The sequence below is a fragment of the Papilio xuthus genome, unplaced genomic scaffold (assembly GCF_000836235.2).
Source record: "Papilio xuthus unplaced genomic scaffold, Pxut_1.1 DF828952.1, whole genome shotgun sequence".
Lineage (NCBI taxonomy): Eukaryota > Metazoa > Arthropoda > Insecta > Lepidoptera > Papilionidae > Papilio > Papilio xuthus.
In genome coordinates, this window is record NW_013529697.1 from 4,194,747 (window position 1) to 4,216,064 (window position 21,318).

General features: G+C 32.6%; 1 protein-coding gene across 1 annotated transcript in view; it reads right to left on the reverse strand.

Moving 5' to 3' along the window:
- The window catches only part of Tmtc2 (Transmembrane O-mannosyltransferase targeting cadherins 2), a 108,039-nt gene that overhangs the window by 4,054 nt on the left and 82,667 nt on the right, over positions 1-21,318 (reverse strand). Inside the window, exons 4-6 of the mRNA XM_013319938.1 lie at positions 10,093-11,071; positions 6,659-6,773; positions 6-16 (exon numbers count right to left, since the gene is read on the reverse strand). Coding sequence (XP_013175392.1) covers positions 6-16; positions 6,659-6,773; positions 10,093-11,071 — 1,105 coding nt within the window. The remainder of the gene's footprint in view (positions 1-5; positions 17-6,658; positions 6,774-10,092; positions 11,072-21,318) is intronic.

A 21,318-nucleotide genomic window follows, 5' to 3' on the forward strand; every position in this document is an offset into this window, starting at 1 on the left:
CTGTAGAAGGATTCCCCTGTAACCAGTCACTCATATCACTCACTTAGTAAAAATTCCGCTAAAAACGTATGAATCCTCGTTAGGTCTGACATGGGTATATTTTCAAAAATAATTTTAGTATTAGGAGCTACATATATAAACTTTTAAGCTGTCCCAAATATTTTGCAATTGCATTAAGTTTTATTAAGGTAATTGTTTTTTTTTTATGTTTTTACAAGACTAATAATTTATAGTTATTCTTTTTTTATATCATAAGGTGGCAAATGAGTAGTCGGCGACATTCACATTCACAGAAATAGCGAAGCAACCCTTACCCATAGATATATAATTGTAGATGAGTTGCCTACTTTTAAACGACGGAGGAGGGGACGCACAGAAAAATGATATTTTCCCTTCCTATGTGTCCCCTCTTCCGTCAAAAACTCTTCCTTTCTTTTGATTAATTTCTAAGAAAGGGAAATGGTACTAAAATCCAGCCTCCGGTACGCACATTCATAAGAAGAAACGTGGAATTGCTTCTCCTGGCGTATTCTTCATGTTATATAAATATACCTACACTAAGTGCTTCCTTAGTTACCAATTTTGACTCTGGCAGTTAATTTTTGCTAAATTACTTTTATTTCTAAAACTTTTTCTACTAGAAAATGTAAAATACGTTAAGTATTTGTGTAATCGACGTTCTAATTACTGGTAGGCCGAGTATCGAGGATCATTTAGACATTTGAGCATGAGGGGGTGTAGGGGAGTAGGGGGATGGGGAGGGGGGGGTAAAAGAAGTAGCTTCAATATTACAGAGGTACGGCGGTAGTGCAATATTGTCCGCATGAATAATGCAGGCTCCGCAACGAGGCGGGCTCAGCGCGGCTGAGGCTACACTAATGAGAACCGTCCAACCGGCCCGACCTATTGTGCCTGTGCCTCGCCTCGCCTACGCCAACAATAATTTGTTACTAATTCCCCTCTAATTATTGTAACGTGCTTTGTGTGGTGTTGAGTTTGTTGTAATTTATATGATTTTTTCACAAATTTTATGTAATTTGCGATATTTCGGTCATATTTCCGAATGAATTTTACTGTATAGAAGCGTTATTTTAGACGTCGTTAATGTTGTAATAAAAATCAATTTGCGTTTAACACCTTAAGCGCCATGAGTACCCTTTTGTCACACAGTGTTTAGAACACTGTGTATTCAAAAGAATACACATTTTTGTATTTAAACATCCCACCAAAAAAAAATTGTGTTTTTTTTTTGTACGGTCGCTTTGGGTTTAGCTCTGTGTGTGTTAAAGTACTTTGAATGAGTAGAACATTTGTGGAAAATAATTTTATTTAGAAATCTACTAAATGACTACAAATGTAATACAAACAACAAATAACCTACTTAATATCTTAGATGGTTTTACATACATATATAAAGGTAAACATTAAATTTTCTTCAAATTTAAAACGATCCGAAATTTATCGTTTTATTCGGCACATTTGAATTGTAAGGTAAACGTGGTAGGATAAATTGAAAGTAATTTATACGGGGTGAGCTCACGATACGACCGCGATGCCCTCGCGGCGCCCCCGCACTGCCCCCGCACCACGTCGGTCACGCGATACCAACATTCCCAGATCCAGCCGAGGTGACAAATTGTAAATAAAACTAATCATTACTACCCTCATAATTATTATAACCCCCATTTTGTGCGCAAAGAATAACATGTGTTAAACTACGCACGATATTATTCGGAATGTAGGATACGTTTTGTTGTACTTTATCTTTTATACTGGTGCTCGTTAACCTTAAATTTTATTAGCTATTAAACTTGTATTAAACATATTGCTGTGTCAGTTTTTTTTTTTCGTATGACAATATTATGTTTTATAGGATTATTAATACAAGGAACCAAAGTAAAATATAATGTTTAAAGCTCTTCGTACACGAGGCAAGAAAAATCTTGGAAGCTCGGCGATTTTAGTCGTCGAGGGACTTACGCAATGCATAGGTTCTTGTATATCACGGATCATTTATACCTGTCATCTCCAAAGACAGTAGCTTGTAATACGTTTGTGAAGATCACTGTAAGAAAAGTCGTTGCGATTTTCAAAATGGCGTAGCAAATTTAAAGTTGACATGAAGTAGCTATGCATATACTAACCGAATAGATAATTGACGGTGGCAAGACAATTATATAAAAAAAAACCTAGATGTCCCCGTATCTCCTTCCGCGCGGGATTAAATATATTTAGATGTTAGCCGATTCTCAGACCTTCTTAATATTATTATTATATGTAGTTGCACACTGGCAGCTGGTCAGCTGATATGTGTGCTAAATAATTTGGAGATATTCAGCTTGTCGATGTTGTTTTTAAAAGCGTTAATGAAATATGCTCGCAAAATTTCATGAAAACGGGTTAAGTCGTTTCGAAGGAGTATGGGAACGAAAATTGTGACACAAGAATTTTATATATAAGATATAAATAAACAAAAAAAAAACTATCAAGGTATAAAAGGTTGTGTTGACACAACGTTATTCGAAGCGTTCAAGGGAAATAGTTAATCTTATCGTTCAACATAAATCCATTGTACGAGCATGTTACAAGGCATTTATAAACCGAATTATGTCGCCAACATGTGCAAATACAAATGCTTCACAAGTTCTCGCAAGTCTAGCCGTCGAGAATGTTAAATATGTGTTTGTGAGCGAACACGAGTTTAATCTATGCCTTATCGCTAACAGCTACTACGCAGCGCAAGCGACGCCTCACTCTTTAAATTGTTTGCGTTCTTCCACTGAATATTTCCACTATATTGCGAACATCAATAATAGTTTGTTACACTTTATTTATAAGTAAATACATTTAGTCAAAAAGTTATTCTTTAGCAAATAAAAAAAATCTATTCATTTATACATCTTATTTAATTAATCATTACTTTTAATATTTTCTTAAGATAGCACAATAAATATATATTAACCGTAGAAAAATTGTTTTAAAATACCAAAACGTGTTAAAAAGTGAGAAGACGTCTTTCCTTTTTTTTATTCTAATGTGAACATTGAAAGTTTAATTAAAAGTGAAAATAAAACAATGAATTTTATATAATTATTTCCTCGATGTTTTTGTTTTTATTATTTCATCGTGTTAATTATTTAACCGAATATATGATCTAATTATAAGCAAATCGTTGAATAAATAAGTTTATGCAACAAGGTAATTTTAGTCACAATACTTCCCCTACACAAATTCTCTAGCGACATGTACGTGCTCAAGTGATTTCTTGCCGCTAGAATTGGAATTACCTAATCTTTGTGTAAAATCGCAGTTCATTTCTCTTTCCATTTATTTTACAGAAAGTAATTTTAGGTAACAGGATAAAACGGTTCCGAATTTAATTATCTCACACATTTCTCCTACTTTAACTCTCCGAAAAAAATTAAAACTTAAATTGAATGCTTCACAAATCAAAAGACATTCAGAAAAAACGGTTTTTCTAATTTTATTTGTAAAAAAAAAATTGTAAAGAAGAACTCGTGAAATAAATAAATAGAAAAATCAGTACATCCAAATGCCAACACAACTTTTATATAAAACCAATGTAAACATTCATTGTGTACAATATACTCTTTTTGCTTTGAACAAATCTGAATGTGACTTCGTTAGACTAGAAACCAAGTCTATTATGTTATTGCGCAGTAGAATTATAAAATCAGCATTTTCGTTCTATTCTATTTTGAGTTTTGTTCTATTCAAATAAACATTTTTATAATAAAATATCATACAAGAATGTTGTCAATTATTCCGTTAGCGCGGAATTCAAAAAAACTTAATTAGTACCCTATATGTTCTACGTCTATGTCAAATTTCCGAGAGATTCATTTAGCCGTTCCGGAGATATCTTTAAACAAACATCTATCCATCCATCTAAACATACGCATTTATAATGTTAATAAGATTCCAAATGCGTATATTTTGTCATTTTCACTTTAATTATATAAAGATCATTGCTATTTGTGATTGTAAGAAACTCAAAAACTACTGAGTGATATGAAAAATTATTAATACTTTTAGATAAGTTAATAAAGTTAGCTTCTATGTTTATTTCAATAATGTTTTTAAAACAAAAAAAAAACTATATCAAATGTTTCGTTCAGCTATTAATAGCGAGGAATTGTGTTGCCATCAATATGGCATAACATTTAATTTTTTTAGTACTTATATCGTGTATGAGACGTAAGCAAAGTTCCAGACAGACGTGGGTAGATTATTCTTAGAAACAACTTCACCGTAAAATCGATTGTGTATAAAAATAATTTAACAATGGAAAATTTTATTATATAACTTCAAACAAAACATTTTTAAAATTCGAATACTAGACTGATTTTCAGTATGCTATTATTATCACTAACATCAAGCTCAGGGCGTGCTATAAAATATCGGCGACTTTTTAAGAAATAAATAAAAAGCTCTAACGCCCATGACCCAGAGAATCCGACACAATTCCCTCGTTTCTCTCACATCAGTATATCTACACATACATGCTCCGCTGTTACGAGTGCTCTTAATAACGCCTCAACGTTACCAACGGTTTTGAACACCTTCTATTTATTTTTGTTTCACTTCATTTTATTGAGGGATATAAACATCTTAATGGCTAAAATAAACTACTATGTACATAGTTAAATGTAATACCAATATACAGAGTTCCTAAAATAATACTTGTTTCATTATTTACTTTATTAAAAAAAATTCAAGCTGTACTACTATTAACTACTTAAAGATGTCATTTGACCTATGTCAATTTAGTTTGAATTTGACTAAGGTCAAATGACCTAACTAAGTCACAACCTATTTAATTCATATTCGTTCGTTTTGACTTATGTCAAATAACGCTGGAATATGGAAAAGATTCCATCTCCCTATTGAAAAATTATCAGACTACGATAATAATATTTTATAAATTAGAACACAACCCCTCGGCGAATGTAGCAACTACTCCAGTAATAACTTTTTTATGTTCTATTTTAAATCTAGACCTGCACGTTTTACACTGAAGTATGTACAAGATAATTTGGAAAATAGTGCTTTGTGAAATATTATGTTGTCAAATGACAACTATCTTGTATCAACTATTTTCCAAAAAAACTTCCGTAAAAAAAATCTTTTCGTAAAAAGCTTTCGGTAATATTATAGTTAATTAGTGTAAAGCTTGTTAATTAATGTATTACAATTTACAACATTGAATTAATAGGGACACTAATTAAATAAAGCAATGTTTTAACAAGAACGTGTTTTCCGACATTTAGAAGGGAACTTGTAGCAGCGCTGTACATTATAGAAACGGATCGTTTGACGTTAATTTGTGAAACTGCATGGAAACCCAACGCTTAGGTGGCGGGATAGAGACTAGCGCACCCGATTAATTCAAGAACTCGGTGCCTCGCCAAATTAATGGGACAAGCAGTCGTGTTGCGTGCCTATTGATTGTTTCGTAATTCTAACAGTGGAATCCGACCTTATTTATTTCGTTCATCGAACCGATGCTGTTAAGGAAATTTATGTGCAAATTAAAATTTAATTAATATACTAAATTTAAATGTAAAACAGAATGGCTGTATATTCGTATGTATAATCTGGACATCAAGGGATACCGAAAAGTCGGCTACAATATTTTACACTAGCTGTGGCCCACGACTCCGTCTGTGCGGTATTAAAAAACATAATTAGTACTCACTGACGTTTCGCTCCTATTGGTCTCAGCGTAATGTTATATAGCACAAAGCCTTCCTCTACAATTGGACTATCAAACAAAAAATAATTTTTCAAATCGGACCAGTAGTTCCTGAGATTAGCGCGTTTAAACAAACAAACAAACAAACTCTTCCGCTTTATAATATTAAGTTTAGGTAAGTTATATACATTGTTATTATATAAAATGTACTGTTATAATATTTTAGTAAATGGCCTGTTTTATGAGGTAAATAGTATAACAGAGAGTTTTCAAGGCCCTTGAGGTTACTGAAATTTCTGGTGTGGAATAATTTTCTATCTCAAGGTGACGAGGCGAAGGACTGCACGGGATTGTTGTATTAAAATAACCGTTATTTTATCCTACGAACTTAAATATTTAAAAATTGATAAAATTATTTCTTATCAAAAATTATATGGCAGTACACGGTATTAAAATTAGTTAAACTTTGTTATTTGATCAAATAGTTTAGAAATTAATTTTTATATCCTTGTTAAAACTAATGAAACGTTGTGATGAACGTAAACATCTCAAAATATTAGTCAACTAACATATAAATCCTTTGTTACAATAGTTTAATAAACCTTGTCTGTATGACAAAGGAGTCTTAAATCTATGATATTAAAAAAATATTAAAAACGAATAATTAACTAAAATATATTATTAAAAGAAGTCCCTTTAGGCAAGGTTCTAATGTATCATATATCACATGGTGTTAATTATATTGTACCCATTTAAATTTTACATTACATTCAATTATAACGGTGGAGTTATTTCATTTATGTGTACTGAAGTTTCAGTTTCTCGTAAAATGTCAGAACTAATATTAATGTTATCAAATATTCTGTTCTTAAGCAAACGTCGACCCAAATCATGAATATGAATGAAGAAGAAATGTAGCAGGAAATATAATAATTTACTTACAAATTGTAGTGCACATCGGCCATGTTTGGCCTGTATTTGAGAGCCCGGCCGAATGCAACTTCCGCCTCCGCTATCCTCCCTTGTGTGGTGAGTACGCTGCCCAGGTTCCCGTACGCTAAAATAAACACAATCATAATGTAATATGCTAAAATATTATTCTTGGCCACAAATATTTACATGCATGTTATTTACCACATTTTACATTTTAGAAAAGCTCTTACAAAGTCTACGTTTTCTTTGTATATTAAATATGTTATTCGGAAATGTAATTTCATGTATTATATCTCACATCCCTATTTTATAAGTTAAACTGAGCGAAATATTAATTCTTGGGAATATACATCGAGTACTACGTTAGGTTATAAATCTCTTGTATCGGGGAAATGTTGTGTATTTCTCGTGTTTTTCGGAATTGGAACCGAATCCGAACCTTTCTCCAAATTTATTGCGCTCAGATTAGGGGACTCGAGTGAATATAATAATCGCAATCTTAGTTCACCCGGCTGAAGTCAGCGTTTCCCCGATGTTTTTGCGTACAGTCACGACGACAATAGCTATTATAAATTGTAGGAAATTGTAATATTTCATAAGTAATATGTATAGATTTAATAATTTAGAGAGAAAGTAATATACGAGTAACAATTACTTTCTAAGCGACAGGACATATACCCTCACACTTGAAGTTCAATAGTAATATCATATTACGTAACGTAGTTTGCGAACCCTTACTTTGGTATACAATAGAAACTTAGTTTCCACTTCAATATCAAAGTAAAACTACTAAACAGATACAATCTCTTGTAACTAATAAACTCGAGTGCATTTACCTTAATCAGATAACTATTTAAGTAAAGCAAAACATCTGGAATTAGAGATTCCACTAACGATATGACGGTGCAAAGCTGGTTAGTGACACTAACGATTCTTATCTTTGGGAACCTCTGCTCAGACTCCGCAAAGATAGACTTGATAAAACGTAAGCTTATACAGAGAACTAAGATATCATCGCTACGGATGCGACACACCGTCTCCCTTTTCTTTACAATCTATGGAACATATCTGATGAATCATTTTAAAATGGAAATTAGATGAGTTTCACCTGTATGTGGTTTCAACAGAAGTTTTTAATTAACGTAATCAAATGTTTGCTAATGTAATTAGTTAATAAGTTAGTCTATAAAAAAACTGTATGTATTTTAAGTAGGCGTGTTTCAAATCGTAATATTACAAAGTGAATCAGATCTCGTAATTCACTGCCGAGTAATAGACATTTTCTAAGCGACAGTACCTAACGAATATTTGTTGCCCAAGAAATTTAACAGGTAAAAGATAATTATGAAAATCAAGAAATAAAAAAAAAAACATTTCATATCTTTTTTCTATCATTTATTTGAACCGAGGATTTTTCGCAATACAAATATTAAGTTTCAAAGACGTTGCCGATTCCAAACAATTCTCTTTGACGTCCATTAAAGTAATACTTTTGACCTTTGTACCGACCTATGAAGTAAAATACGACCCGAAATACGGCCGTAAATGGCGGACCGTTTCCGGAGTTGTGTTTCGTTTTTTTTGTTTTATACCATCTATCACGACTATTTTGCCCTTATTGGATTGAGAGAGATAGATGCCTCGGTACCCTGAACACACATTTATTAAGATTTAAATGAATCGAAGATTTGAGATAAGATCTCATTTAAATTGGCAAGACAATGACACATTTTCTAAAATAATACGTAGTCACGTTGTCCTAATATTGGGCCGCAAATATACAGGAGGCTAAAAACGAAAAATATCTATAGACATTGGCGCGTTTATAATATGAATTTTATATAATAATTACGATGTTTACGAACATTCTGTAGATGCCATATGATATTTGTAATGACTAATTTAAATTACATATAAGACATTTCTTATAGATTTAGTACATTTAATTAAAAAGATTTAAGTAAAAACTTTTTTTAATATAAACAAGGCTATTTATCTTAACAAAAGAAACAAAAGGTAACAAACATAAACTCAATCACTTGTAACTGCAATACATTCACAATCGCGACAAAAGTTGAATTCGATAAAACGCCAGAGTCGACTGATTACGCGCCACTATCTCTGCCCTAACCAATTTGTAGCAAGGACAGCTCGTGATTGGTCTGTTTCGAATATCCCATTGGGACAAATTGGATCCAATTAGCTTTTAGTGCGAGGTGAAAACAGAAGATTTCCATAAAAAAGATTATTCCGAACTAAGCTCGCTTTTGTAAAAGGTGAAGCTGAAATTTTAAACGGTATTCGAGTAATCAATGTTTTAGTATATATTTTCAATTCTTTTATTTTTTACGTAATCGGGAATTTTTTTAAAACTCTCTTTTATTTGTGTAAACGATACATTTACGAGAGTTTACGTTTACGAGATTTTATAAAATTCCAGCAGTACACAGATTATAAAAGAGAAATATATTTTTTCATATATTTAAGAGTTATAATTTATTTTATGATTGAATAGATGGATTATTTATGTAAAAAATTAAAGCTACTAGAAATAATGTTGATTAAGCAAAACAACTATTGTTACATTTGAGAATTTAAATTATCGATCAATTATAAATTCACCTCCTCTAAATTTTTGTAATAATGTAAAGATAAATAATAGCTGTCGTATGTATATAGAAACGAAATAAAATGCCTTTCCGAGTCGGCTTTAGAACTAAAGTAAAATGAGAACCATCAGGTAAAAGTTTTCGCTTTGCGCAAAAGTTTGTAATGTGAACACGGGCCCGGGGCGGACTCCCTCGAGATACCGTACATGCATGTTTAATGGCGTTCTAGAAAGGTCAAGAATCTTAGTGCGAGTGGAAACGGCGAATACATTAAAAGCCCTCGAGTTGATAGTCTGTAGAGCCGAGGCCGGCCACGACGCGACCGCCTCTTTTCAACTTTGACGAGCTGACGCGACGCGGACAGGTACTTTGTAGCTGTCTCTCAAACAAATTAATTGTGTCTTAGTTTGAACAGAACGTGGAAGTGCTCCAAACAAAGTTTCGGCCAAGGTACAGAGTAAAATTACAGGCGCTGCCAACTTTATATTACTCCGGCTCGAGTCGTTTTGTTATGCCACGAAAACATTGCAAATTGTAATAATTTAAAAGTTTTCAACTCGAAACGTGATTTCCCAAATGATTAATGAATCTTTGTCGTAAGATAGAAGTTTGCTTGTTAGTGGATTAACTTGATTAAATTTAGAATATATTATTGGTAAGTTGGGAAATTCAATTTCTCTTTTAAACAGTGAATCTTAGAGAGAGACTAACGATTTATAGTAACATTGACCATAAGTAGACCAAGGTCATGGTGTGGCTCCGGATAAAGAGACAAAAATATTATAGAAACTGTAAAAAAATATTTTTTCCATTATTAAATAGAATTATTCTTACCTTTCGGGGGATTTATATGCAACGCGCTTCTGAACAGACTTTCTTCATCATGCCAATCTAGATTCCTGCGCAGCGTACACCCGCACATCGTCAGCAGAGTAATCATCAATGCAAACATAAAAATTCGGCATCTTATTTCATTCCTATTCCAGTTCCTTGTCAAAGAACCTGCCCCAAGTCCGAGTAATAAACAAAATCCAATACTGGGAATGTAAAGCACACGCTCAGCAACAACAAAACCCACGTAGAATAGAATATTACAAGCCGGCACGAACGGTAGCACCATGAATGCTATAAAAACAATAATAGACGCTTGTGGTGTGCTGTACACGTACTTCTTAGCTATTTGAACTTTCACTGTTTCTTTTTCTTTTACTTTTTCTTGTGGTTTCACACATATGCAATTAGAATTGTGCATCAGTGTATTATTATTATTAATTATTCGACAAACAGAAGTATGATCCATTGTTAAGGAGTGTTTACATCCGTTACATGGGCACATCGATGGTTTGCTTGCTATACTGTTAGCTATAACAGTTCTTCTTTCTATTTCTAGAAGTTTCATTTGCTTCTTGCAATTATAATTCCATTTAGATTTTATTTTCAATGCTGCCTTCTTATAAAATTTTATCTTTTTGTCGTGAAATATTTTTAGTTGCATCAGAAATGCTCGCCATGTCACTTTCGATAAGGCAACGTAAAATAACACTGTTGATATATTTCTCGGATCAGAGATTGAGGTTATCCTTGGTATTGAATCCATTGACCAATCGAAACTTAAATGGAATGGATATAAGAGGAGAAAAAAATTAAACACTGGCAGGTACGCAAAAGTATAAAGTCGGGTAAAAAAAGATGGGTCCCGCGCTGTAGGGTTATCCGCAGTAGCGAAAGGTGATGGGTTCCCTTTGAATTTTAATCTCCAGAAGAGAAGTATAAAACCACCAGTTCCCAGGGCGAAAATACTTCGCCATCGATACTGAAACAAAAGAAAAAAATTGTTAAAGCACTTGTTTCAATCATAATCTAACGCTTGGAATATCAGGCTTTAAATCGATTAGTTACTCTAGAAATTACAAATTCAACAAACATCTAAATATAACTCTGACTAACGTGACAAATCTTTTTAAAGTTAAAAGTCATTTCCAAATTTTAAGCTATAAAAAGAAACTTTCAAGAATACACTATTGTGTATCGTACAAGTTTTTTTTTCTTAAAACGCCTCAGAGTAAAAGAAAAAGTTTTACCAAGATTGATTGATCGCTTTAGCGAGAATATTCGTTAATATCTGTCAGCCGACTGAATACAACATGACAAAATGTTTTCTTTTTTATTAAACATACATAATCATTTTAAAATTACTACCTTAAATACTTCGTGAATTCACGATTCTCGATTGTTTTAGCGTTCCAATTTTAAATTTGTAAAATGTTTGTAAAATTATATAATACATTGTGTTATTTTGTGCAAAAATAATTACCTATTGCCGCTAAACTTTTTATTTTGTGGCTAAAATTCTCATGGTTTTAATAAAATCTAGGTTTACTAATAGATTTCACTATTATATGAATGAAAAAGAAATAAGACAAAAGTATACAAGGTCTTGGTATACAAAATTGGAAACATGATGACGTTACTACCTTGACGACATAGATTTATATCCGAGATATTATTAATGGTAGTTCTATCTCCAATCCCTTTACAGGAGGTCACAAGTACAGTGATACACTGATTATCGTTATTCATTTGTCTATTCTATGCCGTGAATATCTTGAAGCTAGGAACAACAACATTTGTTGCACGAATGTGTCGGCTCACCCGGTGCAATACCACGGCCACAGAGAAGACAGGCGTCAAGTGAAAGCAATTCTGCATTTCGTCTGATGAGCGTAGTGCCGGATTCCTAATTTTTATTCTCTTTCCCTTCCCACCCTTATCTCTTAAGCAAAGGATGAGAAAGGAAAGTGTATTGGACGGAGGAGGAAAGGAAAAATATATCTTTCTCTGCGTCCCCTATTCAATCTATTAAAAGTAGGCAACGGAACTGCATTTGCGGAGGTCTATGGTTAGAGTTCGCCGGCGAATTCAGGTGGCTGATCGCTCGTTTGCAACCTTATGATTTCAAAAAAAAAAATTAAAAGAAATCGATACCAGTATTTGTAAAAAAAAAAAGAACACATGAAGTACATATTGCGTAACGTATCCATACATTTGTAGCAACAGAAACGTAGCTTCATAACCCGACTCTTTGGTAGTTTATTAAAACCATAGCGCTCATAGAATGGACGGACGTTTCATTCCAATATACTATGGAAAAGTTCAAAATGGACGCTATACGAATATAAAGACTTCCATCGAATTCTATATGAATACAGCTACTATCCAGTCCAATATGCAACTATTAAACCTTGTTTTTTTTTCAATCTTTTATATTTTTAGAATTCCTAGACAATATAAATAATTCGTCAATAGAAATTATGTTATTTTAGCATAAAGTTAAGGAGTAATTATCTATGAATAAAATAAGATATTTTATGTAACTGGAAAAAGTAAACTTATAAGTAAGCTCCACCACATAAAAAGTTAGTTTAAATAAAAGATGTTTATTGAATTTCTTACGACGATATTACATACTCCGAATCCGTTTACATTTATTGTTTTACTTTCTTCCTTATCTACTTTATACTATTTCAATGAACATTAAAGTATTTCAGAAAATTATACGTTTGTAAACAAATTATTAAAATATGGCGAATTGCACGAAAACTACGGTGTTTTTTTTTGTTTGCCAAAAGAATCATCAAAAAAAGTACTAGAATTTATCGCAAAAACTCTATTGACTGGCGCAAACTCAATTACAAGCTCGATTAGTTCGTAACGCGGAGTATTTTAATACATTTAGGACGGCTTTATGAAAGTTTGTCAGTGTTATTTTGCAGCTTAGGAATCGAATCGACACGAGATTGTAGTACGTTGGCTTGTTAGTTGCGGAAAGCCGGTGGAAAAGATTTATGAAGGTAGCCGGGCGTCGCAGCCGGCCCTGGGGAGACCTTTGTGCAGCGCTAACGACGTCGGTTCGAATATCCAGCACAATTTACACCCGAGACCTTACAGCGTTAAAGAGAAAAATATAAAAAATTGTGCTCACAAAATTGCAAGACAGGTGAAAGTTTATGGTTTTTTTGGTGAAATATCATCATCAGCTTACTATACGGTCCCGCTGGGATTGATTCGGAGTGTACCCTAGTTAGGATTAATTAGGCCAGAGTCAACCATTTTGAAATATAGTGAAGCAAAATAATGCTCATATCTTTATATTATGTAACAAGTAAAGAATTAAAATAATCTTCATACTTCCAACAACAATTAACAAAGTTCCTATCGTTATATAATAGGCGAGACAATCTAATTGCAGTCAGACTGAGTTAACTATAAGTTTAAGTCAAAGCAAACGTCTAATGAAATAAGCCAGCGAAGGGCTAGTTTCACACGAGGCAGAATAGCGAGGCCGAGTAGACAGTGCAGTACTTCTATTACTACTTACTAATTCAACAAACAGGCTAAGACAGAGAACTAGCAGTACTGAAGTATCTCCTGCTCTGCCTCGCATTTCTGCCCTCTTGTGACACGAGGGTAAGGCCAGACGTCAGCGGGGCGCTTATCTGGAAAATATAGTGGCTGACTGACATTAGCATCCTCGCCTCGAACACCGTCTCATTTGCCAGACCTTCTGACAAACGTTGTTAACAACTTACTAATGTATTACAGAAATACGAAATATTACAAAAACCGAACGTTATACACGTTAAAAATATAATTTTGCCTTTTAAACTATTAAAGCATAGCAACCTGATTATTGTCTAAAGGCGATTTTCAGATTGTTTTATACCAACTTTTTATATATACATTTTTTATTAGAACCAAACTACTTGCAGCATTTTTAATTTAAATATGATACCCTAATATGATTTAAATGTATAATACATATTTAACCAATCCATTCATTTGCCTTTCAAATACTCATAAAATCATTAATTAATAAACAGGCAAGTTATTCCAATTTCATTGTGGTATAGAAAAAAAATTTAAGTCCATTTGCTATTTAAATGGCAAATATAACGACTGACATTTCAAGTTAACGTAATGTATTTTTTCATAAAAAAACCACGTTTTGTCATATTTAAACACGATAAATGGGCTTGGCTGGTTATGAGTACTGTTGTTAATTGATTAAAAGGATAGCAGTTGAATATTCGCCAGAGTTTTAATAAGTGTTATTCCGTAATACAACATAAAAACAACAGAACATTTCCTTGAAAGTAATTCATATATTGAATATCTAAATGACATATGTAATTGGCACAATTTTACAATTTTTATACTCCAAATAGGCCCAGAAGTTACGTTAAAATGCAACACGGATATATGTTTAACGTTTAAATAATTTATACCAAAAATCTAGGACAATTTGTGAGAAAAACGTAAAAACAAACTGATATCAATTCAATTTGAATTTTTATGAATATAAAGTAAAGGCGAAACAAAAACATTCTAATCTTTGATCAAAACAGTCGTTCTGTAGGTCGTAAGATAAAATCAATGAACCTCGGCCGAGCACCGAACAGTGACTTCGGTGCCCCCCTCAGGATATCTCTCGCCGGTGGGGATTACCTTTGTTTGTTCCCTGAGTCGGTACAAAGCGAACATTCTATTGACATTGAATGTCGGTGTAAATACTCGGTGTACCTTTATTTACTGAGTAGACGTATTATCTACGCCAGGGCACGTCCGCTTCGAATCTAGCCAACTAGTTGTGGTAAATGCATACCTATAAGCTAGCTATTTAAACTAAACCCATAATTATAGTAAAATTTTAAAATTAGGATTGTGAATTGCATAAATATCTCATGGTTACAATAAAATAGTTATAATTTTTGTTAGAGTATTAACTATCAAGAAATTTAAGGTTTTTGTACGCTTTTAAATTCCAAGCAAAGTTATTAAATACGTAGAAAAAGTCACAAATATATTTCTTGCTAAAGAATCGTTGAATCACAATTACTTTTACTTTTAGAAATAAAATATGTCAAAAAATTTCAAGTCATGTACCTGCTTACAATTCTAAATTACTCCAATTGTAATTCTCGGGAATTGGAAAAGTATGTAGGTCAGGACTATAAATAAAACATACCCTTAATTTTTTTGTAAGCACTTGACTGAAGAATGTTTAGACCTGGCGATACTTATTTGAACTTTCGTGTACAATACTCGTTAAATTATACCGAGTTGAAATATAAGTTGAAAACAAGCCGTTTGTAAATTGATACTTTCGTTCGGAAAGGTATGAAAAATTCGTAATATACGTGTATTATGGACTTATTGAGTAATACTGAAAAATGACATGTTATTTGTAAGGAAATTTAAGTATCCACTCAAAATTGGTTTTAATTTGATTATTATCGCATATTGATTTGTTGTTGAACCTATTAGGTATTTTATTTATTTATTTTATCTCACTTATATTATAAATGCGAAAGTTTAGATGAATAGATGGATAGGTGCTTGTAACAAGGTATCTCCGGAACAGCTCAACGGATCTTGATGAAATTTGGTACAGATGTAAAACATAATCAGAAAGGACTCATAAGCTACCAATGAAGTGTTTTTTTAATTCCGCGCGGACGGAATTGCGGGCGACAGCTAGTTATAGATATAAAATAAGCCCACGCCATGACTAGTTTTCGAATTTTTTAAGACGAATTTTTATCAATTTGTGCAATCCTTTCATGAACCATTTCATATTTATTACGCATTAAACATAATGAACCCCGATGGTTCAGTGGAGAAATATATGGAATGGTTAGACTGCGTTCCAATATTTTTAATGACTTCGTTCTAACAAATTTTTGCATTTTCAGATGGTTTTATATTTTAGAAACTGTACCAAATGCATATTAACCGCAGTAAAACGTAATATTCATTACTATCTACGCATAAAAGTAACAAAAGGTCTAGAAAATCACTGAACAGTAGTTATCAAATATGTTTGGATACACTAAGTACTAAATAAACAAAGACATAAAGTAACTCATGATTCATGTAGCCTCCAGGTAATGAAGTGTAGCGAGTACATTAAGAAGAAAATTAAGGTTTATTTAAATGCACAATGCACATATTGTGTAAAATACAGAAACACATATTTTCATGACTATTCTATGTTTTCTCTGTTCCGTGTTTGAGCAATTCCGTCTGAAATACGAGGTCATTGTTGGTGGCACCGACGGTGTCAGAGTGAAGGGTGGGGCCAGGAGAGGGGCGGGTGCTGGCACAGCTCTTGGAGCGAGGAGTGCGCCCGACGTATTACTGTTGCACGCGCACTAGAGAGAGAAATAGAACGCTAGTGTAGAGTTCCTTTTAAGTAATTGTATTTTATCTATTCTTTTCCGCTTGAAAATTTAATAGGTATTTTTTTAGTCAAATTTTAATTTAAATCGTATAGTTCGTGTTACATTGAATAAAACCATTGAGGTAATTTAAATTGATTAACCCATTATGTAGCATCAATTTTGGAACGTTTAAAGTTAATTAAACGTTATTTGGTTGTATGCATAATGGATTTATGTACCTTTTATTTTAGAAAATTACTTTTAGTTGGAAACATCACTGGTGACAAATAATTTTTGGGATTATAATCAAGAAAGGAATGTGTACTTGAGATCTAGTTTATTAAATTCTTAATTAAGAGGAAAATAGCAGATGCAGTACGTATGTTAGAATGCAGCAATTCTAGATTTGCTTCTTCGGAATAAATACTGTATTAATTAGATTAGCTAATATTTTTATTTCGTAAATGACATGTTGCTTAAATAAATTGGCACTCGGGCCCGTAATCCAGAGAGTTACATAAGTACAGATAATTGATTAATTGCACACTTCTTTAGTTAGTGTTAATGAAAATACATTAGTCCAGGTCATCATTATACCTGTAAAATAATATGATACAACTCAATCAATTAATTAAACCATAAAGGAAACAAATTTTTCTTTATTATGAGTTAATATAGTTAGATTGTGACCTGCAGTTCATTTGGTTTACGATACAAAACGACTTTGCTAGCAGCTGCTCTCACCTTTGCGTGTTTTCTCATTTACGACATGAATGGTGGTGGAGGCGGCGGAGGCGGCGGTGTTAACGTCTATTAAATTACTGGATCCCGTTCCACGTATCTCGGCATTCAGTGCAAAACAAAAGACGAAGGAAACGCCTTCAGAGTCACGCTCGTAACTTCGCGCCACTGCCGATTTAATACCAGCCATGCTCGTTTACTCCAACTTTTGTGTAATTATACTTAACGTTCAGTAACATAAAATTAACTTTTTAATTAGATTTTTTTTCTATAAAGTGTCGTTGAATTAAATTACCACAAACGTTAATGGCTGTACGCGCTCTTTAGCACTGAATGCAAGTGTGTTTTTTTCGCAAAATAAAATGGAAAAGCTCGAACGTGATTGAAATATATTTATTTGTAAGAATTAAATTATAAGCGATAAATTTACTTAATATTAAATCATTCTCTAAAATAACCTCTATTAATAGTAAATAAACTGAAGTTAAATTTCTATGATACAAGAAAAAGTTTAATAAAAATGAATTCATGATAAAACACTTTGGGTAGACGAAATTTCAGTAAAAAGTAATGATATTATCAAATTTTTGACGCTGAACCCGAGGTAGTTGGGCTATGAACGGAGCGCGAAGTAACACAGGTGTCGAGCGAAAGGATCGGATCGACTTTCTTACATTTCCAACTGAAGGTACAATTCACAACTTTATCCGCAGTCGTTTCTATCGATTTTAGATTAAGGAACTTTGTAGGCCTAAAAATACTCTTTAGTAAATTTCTTTTTTACAGTACATCAATTTCACTGGAACGATGTTAATTTGAGTTGTTGTTGCCTCCAATTTGTATGAATTACAAATGCAGTATGATTAATCACTGACGAAAAAAATAACTGTTACTAATAATATAAACATAAAATTGTTAATTAAATGTTCGTAATTTTTATTCAAATCTGCTTTACAATTATTTGGATTGTATACGAATTATCTTTCTGACTGATCCGATAAATAACTCTGACTTCTCAATACAGTTTTAAGTGGGGGCTTTTTCATGTTTTAGAATTTAATTTGATACTCAAATACTTAAGAACGGTGGTTTAAAGAGGACTCAAAACCGACGTGCATGCTCCGATGTATGTAGAAGTGAGAGAGGTTTGGCAGAACTGCGCCAAATGGAGGTCCATAGACTCTGCCTATCCCTTTGAGTTACAGGCGTGAGTTATATTGCTGTTTGATAATAAATATAAATAACTTTTTAAATTTTTTACACGTGACAACGCCTGTGTAAAAATATGAACCATAATTGTATTCGTAAATCTGAATGTGAACGTTACCGAGAGAGTACGTGCTTATAAACGTCGTATTTGGATATAAAATTTATATTTTATCTGTGCCGTTTGGCTTCCAGCACAACAACTGTTGAAACTCGGCTGTAAAACAGATTGCTCAACTCAAACATATATGTAAGCTATGATAAATGCATCGCATACAAAGATATGTGTAGAATATTTTAAATTATTTTTAATGTAATTTCTGTTTATGTACAATAAATTAGGTATGTATCAACTCAACTTCTTTATGACAAGGTCAGTATTTTAGTGTTATAAGCGCGCAATTATAAAGCAGCATTAATCCTATAAGTTATGTTTAAAGTGTAATTACGTCTTATATTTGTCATATATAAAAGTGTAAGTAAAATGCAATAGTATTTATTGACTTCTACTTTGATTTGCGTACCGTACGTAGACTGAGTTTTGTTGCGAAATTTTTATTTTTATAGAGATAAATAGTAACCTACTAATGGTCCATGTTCAAGAAGTGTTCTTTATTAAATTCTGAATCCAGTTTGATGTTTAATGGGTGACTATTTTTAACGCAACCGTCTACTGTCCCTGCTATGAGTAATACTTTAACCCTTTCTTACATCATCTATCAATTAAAAATAGATGTTTATTAAAATGTTAAATAAATTGGCATTATAGAATTTATTGTAAGATCTTTTGGTGAAATAAAAAGATCGGAATAGGACGTTTATTAACAGCTATGTTTCTGAGATGCTCGTTTCCGGCCCTTTGTGATAATGCCGACAACTTCTTTCTGTCTTTTGAATTGAAACGTACGTCGGAGCTACAATTGTTGAGAACATAAAGACTTCTTTTTAAAACTTAAAGCTTACAAATTTCAAGATTAGTAATGCTGTTTTGTAATGGCCAGTATAGAAACGCCAAAAGTATTATATAGAACCTTTTTGCTGTGATAATAAAAACATAATCTTGACAATTTATAACCTAACGACGCAACCTTTCGTTACTTTAAAATCGCTTTTGGAATTTATCTTTTAACTTCCTTTGAGATATGTTTTTGGTTTTAAATAAACCGTATTTAATAAATGATTACTGAAAACAATCTACTTTATATTGAATCAAATTCAATGTAGCAGTTACGTTATCAAAGGGAAATAATATAAGGTATTTCTTACACCATATTAAGGCGAAGAGATGGCGCATAAGTCCATATATTTGCTCAATAGCGATTATATAACTTTCTTGGAGGCGCGAAAATATGGAAGCGTGGGGGACTTCGCCGAGATTTGATTTAAGACTTACCGACGAACAATTGGTGCCGTATTTTAATAAAAGGGAAGGATTTAATCCGTTTTGATCGTTTTTTCACAAGCTAATATTTTTACACGTCAGATAAGTATGTTAAAGATATTTTTTTTCTTAAAACAAAAGAACGGTTTTTCGTTGTTATATTTGTTTCGATTTAGTGTCAAGAGTCATTAGTTTTCTCTATAAAACAAAGGTAAAATGATTTTAATATAATTATAGTACGAAATTAACGGTGCATCAATTTTCGTGAATATTAAAAATTTAAATATAAAAAAGTATTTATGGCAAAGAAATTCTTTACAGTACATAGGTAGAACTGACATTACTTTTTAGGGTTCGCACCACGAAAGGAAAAAAAACAGTACCCTCATAGGATCACATCGTTGTCCGTCCGTCTGTATGTCAAGATCCTTTTTCTCAGGAACGCATGAAGGTATCAAGCTAGAATTCCATTTTAACTAACTTGTAACATAGTATCTCGAAGAACATAGACTAGAAGTGATAATGCTAATAATTAGTAATTTCTTATAATATACTTGAAATATACTAATGAAAATTAATTAAACGAATGGAAGTATTTTATAAGATTAAATGATTAATTAGATCTCGCATAAAAAAAACTAGGATCCAGACTAAATAATTAAACACACAATATAAAGATAATACTACCAGTACTCAATACTATCACATATTATAGAGAAAATTGTTCGTTCTAGTAACACTTAATTTTACATGTTGTTGAGGGGAGAAAGGGGGATAGTGGAACACGAGGCGGCGCAGCTGGCAGCCGTCCGAGCGGACGTGGCTATACATAGCGCGCCCTAACGAAATACAAAATACCATTATTCTTCTCTAAAGACAAGGAGGCGTTCAAGCAATGTTATTTACAACCAGATTTGTTCCTCACGCCGACGTACAGCTAAACGTTATTGTTTCCTTTTTCGAAGAAAACACGTTGGAATAAACCTGTTTACGACAGTTAATTGCTCAAGCCTTTCTTGGAAGTATTAAGTAATTTAATAAAAAAAACTTATAATTTCTCCTCAAAATGTAGATAATCATTTTATTGTGAAAGAAAAAAAAATAAACAGACGGATTATTTACCTCTGTGCGTTTACGACATAACAAAGCAGAACATTCGCATCTTAAAAATGGCATTTAACTGATTTAATTATCAAAAGTGTTTATAATTTCAGCGAAAATTAATAAATAATTTATTATTTAGGTTATGAATCGAGCGGGAATGGAATTGTAAACAAATTTCTAAGTTTGTCATGTTGTACTTAGCTTAATTTGTTATTTACATCGCATTAATATAAATATCCAACATAAACAATTATAAAGTTTAGTAAACAACAAAAACATTTGCACCTCACATACAGAAAGCTTAGCTTTTTGCCTTACGAGTCGTATAACTGAGATAGATCTAAAAGAACAGTCGCTCGAGGCGCCGTGCCGGATGGTAAAGGCGCCAAATGCGAACGACAATTTCAA